We start from the raw sequence: 15,334 nt of genomic DNA, 5'->3' as shown, positions 1-15,334 counted from the left end.
GCTGACAATATATGAATTAGCAAAAGTAAGATGTAAGTGGGGATGTGTGGGATTTCCTCGTCAGCAGAACCTTTGGATGGATGGATGGAGACATCCTTCTCTGAGGCATGGGAAGAAGTGTGTTGGGGTCACCCCTGTGTCTTGGGTGCCTGCCAAATCTTCCCCCTCTCTGGATCTCATTCCCTCACAAACAGCACTCCCACCCCGGGTTCTGCATGTCATGTCAGCCTTTTCTTTCCATTCCTCTTTGTGTGCAAGGCCCTGACCTAGTGCTGAGGGTGGAGTCCTTCAGGTCCCCACCCCTCCTAGGTCGTTTCTTGGGTAGAAATTGCCATTACAAGTCTTTTCAGGGCCCAGCACTGTGGGATGCCAAGCTTATGGGGACCCCGACTTGCAATTATCATGACAGTCATTATTAACGTGGAGAAAACCTTGTTGTCTTTGCCAGCTTGCTCCAGTGATGGGAGTGATGGTGTGCAACCACCAGCCTGCCTTCCTCCTTGTTTCTTCTCTGTGATGGACCAGTGACTGGGATGTCCCCTGGATTAGGGGTCTGTCTGCAGAGGGATGTGGAGAGTGTGCCCTTTGGTCGTGTCCGTGTTGTGTCCTCCTACTTTGCTGCATCTGAGAGGCCAGGTGCCACTCCGTGGCACTGAAGTGAGAATGTTGTCCCCATCACGAGAATCTGGAGATCCCACCAGGACCCCAGCCTCCCAGTATCATTCCCTGGCATCGTATCCTCTCTCTTCCCTGTGTGCCACCTTCATGGGCCAAGCCTGGGCACCAGCAGTGGATCTCCCAACTGTGGGGCTGGGAGGGAAAGCCGTGGCCCCGGAGTAGGGGTGGTGGCACCAGCCCAGAAGCAGCATGCAGCATCTCTCCTGCACATCCTCCAGCAGGCAGATGTGCTCCTTCTGATCCCAGCAGCCAGGCCAGTGCCCAATTCTCAGCTGTCAGATGGTGGCACCCCACAGCCTTGGAGAGAACGGGGGTCTGCTGTTTGTCTGAAAGGGGGAAGAGCCTGTGCAGGGCATCTAAGCCGGGGTCCGGCTGTGCAAGCAGCCCTTGCAGGCACTGGTGCCCTGTGCTCCATAGGAAAGCTTGATCCCAGGAGGGCCGGTGGCTGGGGCAGTGCTGACATGCAGGTGGCAGCTATACATGGCCCCCTTTGGAGAGGTAAGCAATCAGCGCTACCACCACCCCGACGTACACTCCTGTGCCGATGGTTATGGAGAGCGCGGCGAGGAAGAGAGCTCGGCGGGAGGCTGAACTGGCCAGGTGGAAATCTCCTTTGGAGACAGCCTTGCTGGTCTGGAAGGAGAAGAAACGCTCATTGTTCACAGCAGTACCAACCTGGCCTTTTAGCCTGCGTGCAGTCGTTTCACACCCGAGTCAGGCCCCCTTCCCTGGCCACTGCATCCCATGAAGGCTGGGGACAGACAGCAAGGTGTCCGTCAGTCCAGGAGGGCTCAGCACAGCAGTGCCACCTACACATGTTTCCCTGTGGATTTTGCCTCCAAGGGAAGCATGGGCTTTGTCTGTTTGTCTGGAAGCCCCAGCCATCTGGGCACTCAGCCAGAGCTGTGAGCAGGCAGCTGGACCCTTGGAAGACCAGGCAAATGGTTGGTGCATGGGGTGATGGCTGTGTGGTACCAACTAGATACCAATACACCCTACGCAAACATATAATGAGTACTGCCTAGTCTCAGGGAGCTGGCTCCAGACAGCATGGCCCATTGGTCTGGCTCTGCTGCCACTTGATTTTGCCTGCATGGGGTTTTAGGTGGAAGCCTCTTTGCCACAGAAGAGCTGATGGAGCCAGCAATGGAGCCAGATGTGGGTATTGGCTCTCTGGCTGGCAACTTCCAGGCTCCCGGAGTGCTCAGGGCATGTTCAGAGCTACACTTGATATTACCTACTATTTGTGTTCGAGTTGCCATGTGGAGATCAGGACACTCACTGTGCACAGACACTGAATAAAGAGATCGTCTTTGCCTCACTGAGTGAACAAATGTGGTAGTTATAGCAAATGGAGCTAAATATAAATTGCACCAAGTACATCATCACGTGGAGAGTGCACTGTGCTACCCTGCACCACATGGAAAAATATGAAATCAACCACTCCTCGGGGTCCTAATTAGTTAAAGCTTCCCCTGCTTCTCACCGCCTCTGCGCCAGGTACTCGTGTTATATGCTTTTCCATTTCTGTTTCTGTCCTCTTGATTTAACTTCTTAATGCCTCCCCCCATCTATTCTTGGTACAGAAACATCTATGCAAACGTAGAGTAAATCCCCTGGCTCTGCATGAATTATTCTGGGTCAACAGTAATGTAAGTGAGCCCAGGCTCTGGGCTAAGCCCTCAACAAGGCAGCAGCTCCTCTGAGCTGGTGCAGCCCGAGGGCCACCACCCTCTACAGCCTCTGTCAGCCTGGCGTTGGCTCACACAGCTTAGCCAAGGCATGTCAGAGATGAGTGGAATAGAGGAGCTGTAGCGTGATATGCAGACCAGGCTCCCCTTTGCGTCCAGTCTCCAGAGCAGCCTGACTCCCAGGGCATTAGCTGCCCTGGACTGGGTCATGGTGTAGGATCTCCACACTACTGGAGAATGGGAGGGCAGGTGGGAAAATGCCATTTTCCTGAGCCTGTCTGGAGGGTGAGAACCTGGGCAATAGGCCAAGGGTAGCTCCAGTTCCCTAAAAAACAGCCTGACCTCCAGTAACCCACACAAGAGCTGGAGGGCTTGCAACCCCACAGCAGTTGTGGAGACATCCAGGAGCACCCTTTGCCTTGGCCCTCGGGGTTCTGGACATGGCACAGAGACAAGCCGCAGAGTCAGAAAGGTGCCTGGTCCCCTCCAGGGCTGCTGTGGCTTGCAGGGCCCTTGCTCCAGCACTCAGTGCACACAGGCAACCAAAGGGATCTCTTACCCCTTGGGAGAAGTAGAAGGCAGCAATCCCCAGGGGCCAGAAGCAGCACAGCATGGAGAAAAGGGCCAAGCCCAGGTGATCCCGGGGGGGAAGCATCAGGAAATGATCCTCACTTTCGCTGTCACTGGAGGAGTCGCTCTGCAAAACCAAAAGGATTCAGCACATGCCCACCTCCCCATACCATCCTGTGGGCTGTGTCTCAGCCCCTCTCCTCCCAGCTCCTGCTCTCTCCTGGCCTCATCACTTACATTTCCCACCTGCAAGTTCAAGGAGTAAATTTCAAAAATGTTTTAGCCTCCTCAGCCTGGCTTGATGAGAAAAGATGTAGCTCAGCAAATTCAGGAGCGGAGTGGATTCTCGGCTTCCTGCCAGAGCAAATGTTGAGCTTGCTTGCTGGGGGTCTGGGATTTCCCTGGGAGATAGATAGTCTTAAACTGAAATATCTTCAGCTTTGGCAGAACTGGCTGTTTGTCAGCTTAAAAAAACTTAAACAAAGTGCCTTATCCCCATTAGGGACTAGGAGATCGATTTCCTGCTAAACTGATTTTGCAAGTGAGGGAAAGCAGTTGAATTGGAGCCTCCATCACAGGGGCGACATGTCCTGTCCCCTTAGTGAGCACATTGCTCAGAGCGGCTGCGGTCAGCCCTCCTGCCTTTGGGCATCACTCAGCCGGCCACAGACCAGCCTGGAAGTGATGTGTCTTAGTGAGGAAGGCATGCAGAGGTGGGGACACCCCTGCTGCCATCTGAAAAGGTCGCACCGCTGGCACTGAAAGCAGCAGAGCTGTGCTGGGTCATCAGACATCAGCTCCAGTGGGCTCCAGGGACCTGCTCCCACCTATCAAGGCCCTGGATGTTGTTCCCAGCCTCTGCATCACCGCACGAGCCATGGTAGGGCATAGAGTGCAGCATGAGGCTGCTTTGCCAGCTCTCATTCTTCCTTTGCAAGTTTTATCATGTCTTTATATATAAAGCTTTCTCTCAGCTGCTGCCATCAGGCATGTGAATTTTGCTGTTATGCAAGGATTGCTATGTCCCCTCAGCTCGAGTGCCACAGTGGTGGCAGGCTGCCCTTGTCAAAGGGTCCCCATATCTCAATATCTCAGCAATGGCCCCACCTCCCCTTTGCTGCCAGCAGGCATGCAGCCAGGTTGCCCTCAGGGAAGCTGACCTTCTTCTGAGGTCTGCAGTGAGGAAAAAGGAGCAGAAACTATAAGAAGGAAAAAGAAACACTGGGTGTGCAGGGAGAGGCTGGTGAGGCAGGAGATGGTAGGGTCTAGAGGGTATGCTCTGAGGAAAGAAGGGAGAACAAATGACCAAGAATTTGGGCTGATGGCCAGAGGAGGAGTTTGGTGCCACCCCACCTGGCCAAACTCACCTCGTACTCCTGGAGCTCCTCTTCCTCCACCTCATAGGACACCGTTTGGATGCGGATGTCGCTCTCTACCAGGCAAGACCCTTGCGCCTCGTGCCCGTCGGGACCTTCGGATGGAGCCTCTTTGCTTTCTGTAAAAGTGGTCTCGCAGCTTTCCATCTTGCTGTCCTTGGCCTTGAGAGCGGTCTCATCCTTCACGAGGATGAAATTGGGGCCGTACAAGGCTTCAACAGCCAGCTGCAGGGAACTGGCATCCAGCAGCTGGTGAGTCCTGGCACCACCAGTGTTTTGGAAGATGTAGGAATACAGTTTCCCTTGGCAGCGATGATTGGGGTAGTCCTGGCTGTGATGCTGGTGGTAAGAATAGCTGCTGCGAAGGTGCCCGTTGGCCTTGGTCAAGAGTGGGTTTTGAAGCTCGCGCACGCTCTCCATGCTGCCAGAGGCAGGGGGGAACGATCCTGCGGGAGCAGAGAGTGTGGGAGGGAGGAGGCTGTTATTTCAGCAAGGTGAGGGAGCAGAAAAGCCTCTCGCCCATGCGGAGCCGATGTCACGACGAGGCTAGTGGGAACAGAAAGATTTGGCAATGCTGGAGAAAACAAGAGCCCTCTCCACCTCTCCACGGATTGAACGCTATCTCGGCAAACTGAGCATCTTTTTATCTCTCCCCAGCTGGTAGTAAGATAAGGATGCAGCCCTGCAACAAGATGATCTGATTCAGGCTGGATTAAGATGAGGATTTGCTGTATCTATAATGCATCTTGAGATGGCCACGTGCAGCCTGACAGGAAAGGACCTGCTGCATCTTTTCTGCTGGTTCATAATGTGTGCTGCGACAAAGCCTAACAGACAGCACAGAAGTAGCTAAGAGCCTGACAGACACTTGAGGGGCCTCCCTGACTTCCCAAAGCGGAGGGTTACAAGGCAAATTACAGGCCCCCAGGCATTACACATGCACCTAACTGGCTTTCAGGTACATGGGAGGTTTTCTAGGGCTCTTCCAAGGCTGCATTGAGGCTGGGGCGAGAGCAGTGAGATATAGAGGGAAGCCAGGAGGCTGCTGTGAGGACATGGAGGTGGTGGGGTGGGCAACGTTGGATGCTCAGCCAGCCCTGCAAGGGAATGGAAGGATGCAGAGATTAAAGGGCAGACCCCACAGGGCTTGGTCCACATTGAAATTATAACAATTTAAGTAAACGACCCATCACATCAGAGCCCTGTTTAAACCAGCTCCACCCCTGGGTACAGTGGCAGCTATGCAGCCCTCGCTCCGGGCTACCAGGTTCAGAAAATGCCAAGTCCAAATGGGATCCTCGGCTACAAATGTCAACATGGGTTTCTGCCTCGGGGAAATTCACCCCCCTCTCCCTTCTTCCATTTCAGAGTGCTGAAACCTTGTGCTGCCTTTTTTTTTTTTTTTTTTTATTTCATTAAAATTTCTGAGATGAAATATTTCAACCCCTTTTCTTCAGAGAAGCGTTTTCTATTTTGGCTTTCCAACCCACTTTGGCACAAAGAAAATGTGTAGTGAAATATCAGCATTCCCCAGGAGAGAGAAACAATTACTTTTCTCTCTTCAGTACCTAAGCCCTGTGTTTTACAGCCACTCTCTAGCATGTTCCCAGCTCCTAGACTGTGGCACCTTATTGCCTTGCAACCCCAAATGTTCCTGCCCTCCTTAGAGACCGCTGTCACTGCCTCCTCTGCAGGAAGCGGTGTAGCAGACACACTTCCACCTGCTATAGGGTTCCCTGAGGTGCACTAGGCTTTCTGACAGAAAGCATATCACCTCAGCTTTAAATCTGTCCTCAAGAAGAAAATATAAAGAAATTGGAGTTGAAGACTCCAGAGAGTGAAAAGCCCAAGTGGTCCAATCCCCTTGGCCAAACTCTGCCATACTGTGCAGGTTTGAGTGCCGTACCTGGTTTTAAATGGCCCTGTTGATGGGCTTTGTTCTGACAGCAGTCGTCACATTTTGGAAAGTTGCTCAAGAAAATGGAGACGTTCAAAAGCACTCTCATGCTGTTAAAACTCTGCATGTTTTGGTGAATGCCCTCTACTTCTCCCTCCCCAAAACCGTTCTCTGCTTTCTGCAGTCTCCCACCTTACTAGTAAAGCCTGTAATGGCTCGTGCAGCAGATGGCCGTTAAGTATTTTCAAAATATTTAAGGGAGATGCATATTTGTAGCACAGACGGTTTTATTTCCCTCACAGACCCAGAGAATCTCAAAACTTCATCCTGGTTTTCAGTCAAGAAAAGGACGAGCCCCTTCTTTGCTTACTTCAACATGCTAATTAGATTTCCAATAAAATATCTTGCTTTTTGATGGAACAGTAAGGAGAGACCAGTCACTGACTGTCATTTGAGAGCAGCAGCCCAAGCAGGAGCAGGAGCAACTCCAGCAAGAGAAAGCTGGCAGTTTTGGTAGGGCATCCACACCTCATATCAAGAAATGTTTCTGGCAGCAAGCTAGGGCAGGGAGGGATGGGATCTTGCTGGGAGCTGCTGGAGGGAGCCAGCTCCCAACACACTGAGAAGCACCGGCAGACAGGCTGTGGGCAGGCTGCTGGCCACTGGGCAGTGGGCGCTGCTTGCATGGAGGTTGCTGCTCTGCTCACTTCAGGTCTTCGGCAGCGGGTTAGATGCAGGGGAGAGCTGCGTGGCAAAGTCGTATGTTCACAACAGTGAGCACTGGGAAACACTCAAAGCATGGGGGGGAAAGATGGGAAAGGATATGGGAGGAATTTGAAACCTGAAAGGCAGCTTGGGAGGCTGCAGATATCATGGACCAGGGTGGGAAGAGTGTGTCTATGCAGTGGACTGCTGTTGGACATGGACTCTGCTGACTTTGGGTATCCCAAAAGATGCTGAAGGGGCCAGCTAGTGGGACATGGCTGGCTGACCTGGGCTGAGGGGAAGAGGCAGGGAGGGCTTGCAAGTAGCAAATATCCCAGGGTGAACACACTTTGGAAGAGTAACAGTGTGGGTAGCAAAAGAAACATCACGAAAATACCGCTGAAGCATGGGGAAGTCTCTGTGAATGTGGGCTGGGCAAGGCTGAAGGCTTTGCCCTGGGGTAGCAGCGAGAGCCCAAACTTCTCTGGTCCCTCAAAATGCTCTGGAGCTGTCCCTAGAGCAGGGCCAGGACCTTGGAGGCTGCTGCACTGTGCAAAGTGTGGACAGGGCAGGGCTACAGCTAGAAGATTTTAGTCCATGCTAGTCTCGTACCCTCTGGGGTACCTGTACTATACTCTCTTTTCCTTGCTGCCTTCCACTCTTGGGAGCTGGGGAGGATGCTCTCCCTGGGAGCAGGATGGGGCAACAACAGGGCTGCAGGAACAAGGGGAAAAGTACAGAAAGAGATCTCACTGTGCTTCTCATAAATAGGCAAAGGGACCATCAAGTGCAGCCCTAGCACCCAGTCCCAGCATTTGTTGGCAGTGGGGAGGGACAGAGTCACAGCTTGCCTACGGCAGCATGCTCAGCTCTGCTGGAAAGCAGCCAGCCTGAAACCTCCCTCTCTGATAGCTGGTGTGAAGAGTCTCCGTGCTGGAGGGGTTAGAGATGATTCCCACTCCTTAGTCACCAAGATCACTGCATTGCACAGAGGCCGTGCCTGTGTGCACAAGCCTGCGTGCTTGCCTGCGCCGAGCGGTCTGGGTTTGCAGGCGGAGACAAGGGCCACCAAACCTCTAGGGATGACATTAGAGAGGGAATGGCAGAGAGGGTGAGGACCAGCCCTGTGTGCACATGTGCAGGGAAGCACAGAGACAAACCAGCCCTGCCATTGTCACCAAACCCCATTTGGATTATCTGGATCCTACAGTGAATTTAGCCACACAGGAACTTAATAAAGTAAGCCTGATAATAAAGTAAGCCTGGTAATAAAGTAAGCCTGGTAATAAAGTAAGATTGGTAATAACCAGGCTTGGGGGAAGAGGAATGAAGCCAGCAGATGAAAGCAAGGAATCTGTAAAAGACAAAATTGGCGAAAAGTGGCCGTTCTCCATTCTCATTACCAGCGTGACTGGTTAGCGTGCACGTCCATCAGCCCCACGGGGCTGGTTTGGGCAGTACCGGCAGCAGGTAATGACGGCGAGATGCTGTTAGATGCAGAGGGAGGGTGAACACATACAAGCGTATATGCACGATGTGAACCTAGGGGGAGGGCAAACCTGGGAGGAGGCAGGCTCCAGTGCCCTGATTGAGCAGGACTGTTGCTGCAGCCCTACCGCTGAGACTAACTGCTGGCCCCTGATGAACTGCCTCCCCCCCTGCACGGTTGCTCCTGTACCCACTCAGCAGGGCAGGGCCCCCCACGCTGCCCGGGCCGGTTGCAGTGGTCCCCAGCAGAGTGGGAAATGCACAACCACATTGTGTCCTCTCAGCTTCTTAAGGTGAGTACTGGATAAAAGGAACCAAAAATAAGGCATAAAAATAAAGAGGTAGCAAATTTAGCTTTGTGTTTCACAGATCTCCCCTCCACACCACATACTCTGGGGCAGTCCAGGTCCCCTCAGGATCGTCCTGAGTGTTTTCTCCCCTGCATGAGAGGTGCTCAGGTCGCTGGCCACCCCTGCTGGCAGCAGCACAGCCCTCAGAGGGACCCGCGGCACAGACGCCAGCTATGATAAGCCCAGTTAATGATGAATTAAGTAGCTGTACCAGGAATCAATCATCGTTTAATTGCCCTGTCAAGCAAACACTCTGCCTTGCTTCCCGGGCTCATTAGCAGGTTGCAAATGCGTTGCATGTCCCCAGACTCCCGAGCGAGAAGGTTAGCCCATCCTGGCCGAAGGCTTTCCCCTTCAGGACAGCACCCAGGGAGGCCAGTGCCCTTGGGGAGCAGCGCCCCACTGCGCTGCCATGCCCTGGTCGGTCGAGGGCAGGGGACATTGCAAATGCCTGTTCCTGATCCGACTGATGAAAAGCAGCGTCACAGCCAGGTACAGCTGCCATAGCCCTGGGACAGAGGTGAACCCACTCCTGATGCAGCGTAAAGCGCAGGAGATGTGGCTAGCACCCTTCCCAGAGGCCAGGTCCTCCTGGAAGCTCTCATGAGGTGCTTTGGGGCTTCTAGGCAGACAGCCAAGTCCTGCAAGGGCACAGTTCCTCTGCCTCTGGGCATCCAAGCTTGCAATTCTGCCCAAGAGAAAACCAGCAAAGGCTGCTGAGGAGCAAAGGCAGAGCATTGTAGGGAGGGAAGTTGGCATTTTGGGGAGGAAATATGGGGATGAAGGAGGTGCTGTGAGGGCTCCTGGACAATGTGACTGGCAGGGTGAAATAAGCCCTCTCAGCCCTAGGAGCCCACACAGCAGCATGGATACCTGCCATGTCCCAGCCCTGAGCCCCACAAGGTGAAGAACGGCTCAAGGGGATAAGGAAACCCTTTCATCAGCCCCACAGACATGGATGTGGAAAGCGGTCATGCTCCAGCCAACACGCAAGCCCTCCTACAGGTACTGGTCTCCACACTGCTGCTCCCGCCCCAGCATGTAGAGTGGGAAAGGTTTCTGTGGCAGGAGCATCAGGTGAGGAGGTGGCCAGTGCGTGGAAGGAGCAGGGGGTGGTGTGGCGGAGGCAGCTCTTCACATGGGGCAGGAGGGGAGTGCGGTGAGGCATGACAGCCCCAATGGGGCTGGCAGAGATGGTACGCAAAGAAGCAAAGGGACATGGTAGGGACAGCAGTGGGAAAGGAAATGGTGGGCAAGAGGCATGGGGCAGGGGAGGCAAAGTGACGTCTGAGCCAGGCAGTGAGCTGGGCCCTGGCCAGAAGAAAGGGACTGTGAAGCTGCTGGGGGGGGGGAAGAGTTTGTGAGGACCAGGAGGGAAGGAAGAATGTAACACAGAGCCCGTAGACATGGATTAGAGGGAGGATAGCTGAGGCGTTTGTGATGTAGAGCATCTAATTCACAACTTGGATACAGCTGGTTTGATATAACTGGAAAAGGAGTGAATAAAGCACTTGTTCTGACCGCCTGACAGGTAGAGAGCCAGCGCCTCAGCAATGGTCTTCGGGCTCCAACAGAGACTAAATTGCTCTGAGAATTGGGATGCGATGGGCTGCTTTTCAAGGTTCACAAGTCAAATTGGGCAATTTCCAGGTGGAAATCGAGTCTTTATTCTCCCTGATAAAAATGTTTCTCTGCAGCAGTGTTTCGACCCAGCTGTGCTCAGAGCTAAGGCCTTGCTCCTAATGGTAAGAAACAGCAAATCCACCCCCGGGGCTGGCAGGGAAGAGCCGGGCTGCTTCTGGAGGAGCCGTGCCAGGGGCTCTGCAGCGCTGTGGGCTCCCCCACCGCCCTGTCCCCAGCCCCGGTGACAGCAAGCTGGACACGCTGCCCGTGAGCATCAGCAGGGGAGCAGTGTGAGCTCCATCGCCTCCAAACACTGCAGACACGCTTGTAAGGCTCAGTCTCAAACCGGCCGTCCTTGCAAACGGGCACCGGGGGCGGCGGGGCTGGCGGGGCGCTTGTGGCATACCCCCCCCCCCCCCAGCCCGGCCCGCCCCCCCCTCCGCCCCAGCAGGGCCCGGCGCTTGGAGAGGTGGCCGCTAGATGTCCCAGGCGCTCCACGGAGCGCAGGCTGCCGCTCCGGCCGCCGCACCGCCCCGGGGCCGCGGAGCGCGGGGCGACCCCGCCGCTCCTCCCTGCCCCCTTCCCTGCACAGCACCGGCATGCCACCCCTGGGCCCAGCGCCGGTATGTCCGAATCGTTGGGCACGGCTACGCCTTCTCAACACCCCACGGCTGGCGTCGGTCTTGCCCGTGGGAGCCCAGCGCCTGCCCGGAGCCCGGAGCTCACTGGCACGGATGCGGCCGTGGGACGTGCCCCGCTGGGATGCACCCCTCCGTGCCCCTCATCCAAGAGAAAGGGCTCACCGAGCTGGCAAAGGGGGAAGGAGGAAGCATGGAGGGTGATGGTAATAAAACACATGGTTGTGTGGGTGGCTAGGTCATAATTAGCAGGTTTGGACTCTCTCAGCATCCTTTTTTTTTATCTGGAGATGCAAACAAGTAAATAAGGCAGCTGGCGGGAGTTTCCGCAAGCTGTCCTGGGTGTGGGTCTCCTGGGTGCGTGGGATCAGGGAGGAAAGCGGGCAACACAAGGGGGCTGTTCCTGGGGGCTGCCTCGGTGCCAGAGGGCAGCGAGATGGCCATGGACAAGCTCTGGCAATGTCAACAGTCCCGCTCAGCCTCGGGCACTCCTGCTGGATTTGCACCCAAACAACTTTCAGCCCTGCAGCGCCCTCCACAACAAGCCCTAGTGAGGGACTTTAAAGCGGCACATCGCACCAACCAAAACTGATTGACAGCTCCCACTGAGGGCTTCTTCACAACTCTTGTTTGGAGACCCAGCAGGGTTGCTGGGAGGAAGTGAGGGTCAGGGAGATGACTCCCACGTAGGGAGGCTGCTGGGGCTGTCCCTCAGCATCTCCAGCCCTTTGAGGCATCAGCCAGCGAGATCAGCTTGGGAGGCTGTCGGCCTCTGACATGCCAGCCCAGTGGCAGGGGAGAGTGAATTCCCCTGCCTGCTGCAGCATCCAAACCACTGGCCTGGGGAAACGTGAGCTCAGACTAGGAGATTCAGCCTTCTATTTCTCAGTTCAGGACCACCTGAAGGAAACAACCTAAGGCTGCTGCATGCAAGGTGTCTGGACAGAGGGGTATTGGCACCCTACCCTTAGTGCAGAAAGCCTGCTTAGAAACATCCACATCTGTAGAGCTACTTGGAGTAAAACTCACTGACCCTTGGGCTCTGGGAAGCATGAATGCTTCCAGCACAGAGGCAGACCAGTCCCTCACCAAGACTAGGCTCCCTGTCTGGAGTGCCCAAAGGGGCACCAAACATCACAGAGAGCTCACAGAGGTCCCCCAAGATGTGTTTATTACCAGGGTGTTCTCACTGCTGCTGTGAGATGCACAGAAGCTCGTGTCTGCGGAATGTGATTTTGCTCATGGCTGATTTTCCTACGCTAATGGTTACAGTCCTCAATTTCACATCAGGTTTTCTCTGTCACTATTTATACCCAGTGTTGAACTGAACATGGTGAGTATCCTAGACAGCTCCACACTCTTCTCCCAGCTTGCCTTGTTTCACCCATACCTTTTGCTCCAGTCCCATCATTTCCACTTCAAGGCTCTTCTCCTGCCTGTGAAGTCCCACAGGCCACTGCCCCTTCACAGCTGCTGCTGCCCTGGAACACTGCTCCCTCCCCACAGACCACTCTGGGCTGCCTGGTGCTGTGGCACAGGGTGAGCATCACCCTCAAGGAACAGCGATACCCTGTGCTGGAGCAGACTGATGCCTCATGCTCTGATCTGGGACCAGCCCTGTGACCCTCAGCCCCCCAGCCCAGCCTGCCCCAGGGCTGTGCCCAGGGTCTGCACCCCAGGGCTGCTCTCCCTGCCATGGTCTGTCACCCAGCACAGAAGTGATCTGGCAGATAGGACCTGGCTTTCTTCGAGGTGAGAGATCTGCACTGGCCGAGACCAAGATGGGGATGGGGACATGGCACATTGGTTGGAGAGACAGAGACATGTCCTCCCCTTCTCAGCTGTGGCTTGCTGATAGAGCAGCTTAGCCACAGCACCTAACTCTGTCCTCGCGTCTCTCTGCAAATCCCCCTCCTATCAATTGAAGCTGGCACTGTAAAGCAGCTCTTAAGGACTGCTCATTTGTCTCTGTTTAAAACATATCCATACTCAGATGATTCATAACTGCCCTGAAGGCTAGCGCGTGCTGGCACCCTCCTTTCCCCACTGTCCTGTTTATTTTATCCACTATCTGCCTGCCTTCAGCTCAGGGCTATTTCCACTTTGCTTACTGTGGCCTGATTCTCCCGGGGATTCACAGAGCTACTTTACACTTCAGATGTTTAATTCATTTGCCAATGGTCTGCCTGTTCTTTAAAAATGAACTTACTCTGTGGAGATGACACCTTTCTAGCTTACTTTTCCAAACCCTAAGTTTCCAAACACAGCCTGTATTTATCAGCAGCAAGCTGGTCTCCTCTTCCAGCAAACAAGTGGATCGCTCTTTTCCCACTCTGGCCAATATCTGCAGCCTAAGACAAACTTCAAGGTGTTAAATTATTACCTGAGTCAATAAGTACAATCCAAACCAAATGTTGAGCCTCTCCTTAATATTTGTTGTTGCCAAATAAATTGAATCCTTGGGTGGAGATGTGCCCTCTGTGTTTAAGGCAGAGCACTTCACGCTGGTGGGAGCTATAGGAGAGATTTATTCTGTCTTCAGGAATATGGCTAAAGGAAAGGCAGCAGCTGCCCCTGGCCTTCCCATGGCTCTTGTCCATCCCACAGTCCCAGGGGACCAGGAGCGTGCAGAGGATGATGCTAAATTGTCTTCCATATGGTACGGAAATAGGTGCTACAAAACAATGTCACATTTTCTTTTCCATGGCCCTGTCAAGTCCCAAACATGCCTGGCTGAGGAGCACTCTGGGCTGCTCCTGCCTTTGCCACATGGATGCTTTCCCTCTCTTCCTGGCCTGCTTTTCTCCCCTGCCTATATCACCGCTGGATTTAGACCAGCGCTTCCCAGGACAGGGCTCAGGCTGCTGCTTGTTCCCATCTGGAGTCATAGCATGTCACAGGAGGTAGCTCTGCTCTGGGTGAGCAGCACCAGTGGTCCTGCAGGGGCTGAGTGAGGACACCCTGCTCGTGGTGCTTCCCTCGCAGCGTGTCCCTGCTGCGCGGGGATGAGCCCCAGCACCCTCTGGCTCACCCTGCCCTCCCACCTCGGAAGCCCTGGGAAGCCAGAAGGGTTTGTGGAGGAACCTGCACCCAGCTCAGATGCAGCATCTCCCGAGTCGGTGCACACATGCTCCAGGTCGATTTTTCATGCCAAGTGTTGATTCTCCAGACACAGAGCTTGGGCACCAATCCTGTGCCCGGCTCTGCTTTTCAGAAGATACTTGAAGTGTTTCCCTCTAAAAGGAAGCTAGTTTAAGTGATGCACCTGAAAAATGCTGGGTATCAGTGGAGCCTCCCCTTCCAGGCTGAGCAAAGCATTTGGGCTGGTTTGCAGCTTTTTTCTTGACATACAAGCAGCAGCAAAAAGACAATTTGGAGGAAATCTATAATGGTCTTTTTTTTTTCCCCTCTCTAATGCTGTGGCTTGGCTCTTCAGCTGGAAAAGTCAATCATTTGCCCATCACTAATTCTACAGATAGAGGAGTACTGGCTGAAGACCTTGCCTGAAATTACCCCCTGAAAGCTCCAGTAGAGCCACATCCTGTGAGTGGTGCCTGTCAGTCCCAGGCTTGGGTACAGGGCTTTAGAAAACAGGCAGAAAAGAGCCCAAATCTACCTGATTTAGAGATCATGCTTGCAAGGGAGCTGGAAAACAATTCCAAGCACAGATATTAAACAGGAGGGAGGGCAATGAAGGGGTAAGAGAGACTTGGGAAAGGGGCATGGTGTATCAGTGTCTGGAGTCTAATGCTGATGGGTATGGGGTGGCACCAGGGGCATCCAGTAGGGGGCAGAACTTCAGGCTGCCCATCAAGGTCGAGGATGCCCCTGGGAAGCTGCGAGCACATCCCATCCCATGCAGAGGGACTGTGAAGGGGGCAGCTGAGCCACAAGGGCCTGAAGTGCCCATGCCCACGCTGGGGGGGGCGTTCCCGACAGCCCGCAGGCTGCTGGGCCAGGCAGGACTGGCCCTTTTGGCGCTTGCTCCACCAAGCTTGCAGGTGGCAGAAGGGGATTTTAATGGGCAAATTTTTGCCAAGCGCTTGGTCACCTCTCCACAAGCGATGTTGATGCCTGCAGGTTGGGCTGAGGGCAGGAAGGGGTTGGGTACCATGCAAAAGCAGGGATCTGCGGTGCAAATTCACCGTGCTGGAGCTGCAGCAAATTACTCATTCTTTAATAATGGTGTTTATTACCTGCCTCTGATGGTGGTTCAGGGAGCTGAAGTGAAGCGGATTCAGCTCCCCAAAGCTTTAGCTCTGCCAGCCATTTTCATGACATAAGAAACTTTTGCCAGAGAAATGCAGTCACTACATTT

At 54.1% G+C, this 15,334-nt stretch overlaps 1 protein-coding gene across 1 annotated transcript; it reads right to left on the bottom strand.

Annotated features, from left to right (window-relative positions):
• Positions 1–1,152: 1,152 nt before the first annotated feature.
• Positions 1,153–4,735, bottom strand: SYNDIG1L (synapse differentiation inducing 1 like). Its single transcript, XM_009950179.1, has 3 exons — positions 4,307–4,735; positions 2,929–3,066; positions 1,153–1,311 (listed from the first exon to the last, which is right to left on the bottom strand). Exons 1-3 carry the CDS (start codon positions 4,733–4,735, stop codon positions 1,153–1,155), a joined length of 726 nt encoding a protein of 241 aa, XP_009948481.1.
• Between the last annotated feature and the right edge of the window lie 10,599 nt (positions 4,736–15,334).

Source organism: Leptosomus discolor, chromosome 3, assembly GCF_034619465.1.
Source record: "Leptosomus discolor isolate bLepDis1 chromosome 3, bLepDis1.hap2, whole genome shotgun sequence".
NCBI classification, from domain to species: Eukaryota; Metazoa; Chordata; class Aves; order Leptosomiformes; family Leptosomidae; genus Leptosomus; species Leptosomus discolor.
Note: the sequence above shows the minus strand (reverse complement) of the source record. Positions and strands in the feature narration are given on the sequence as shown.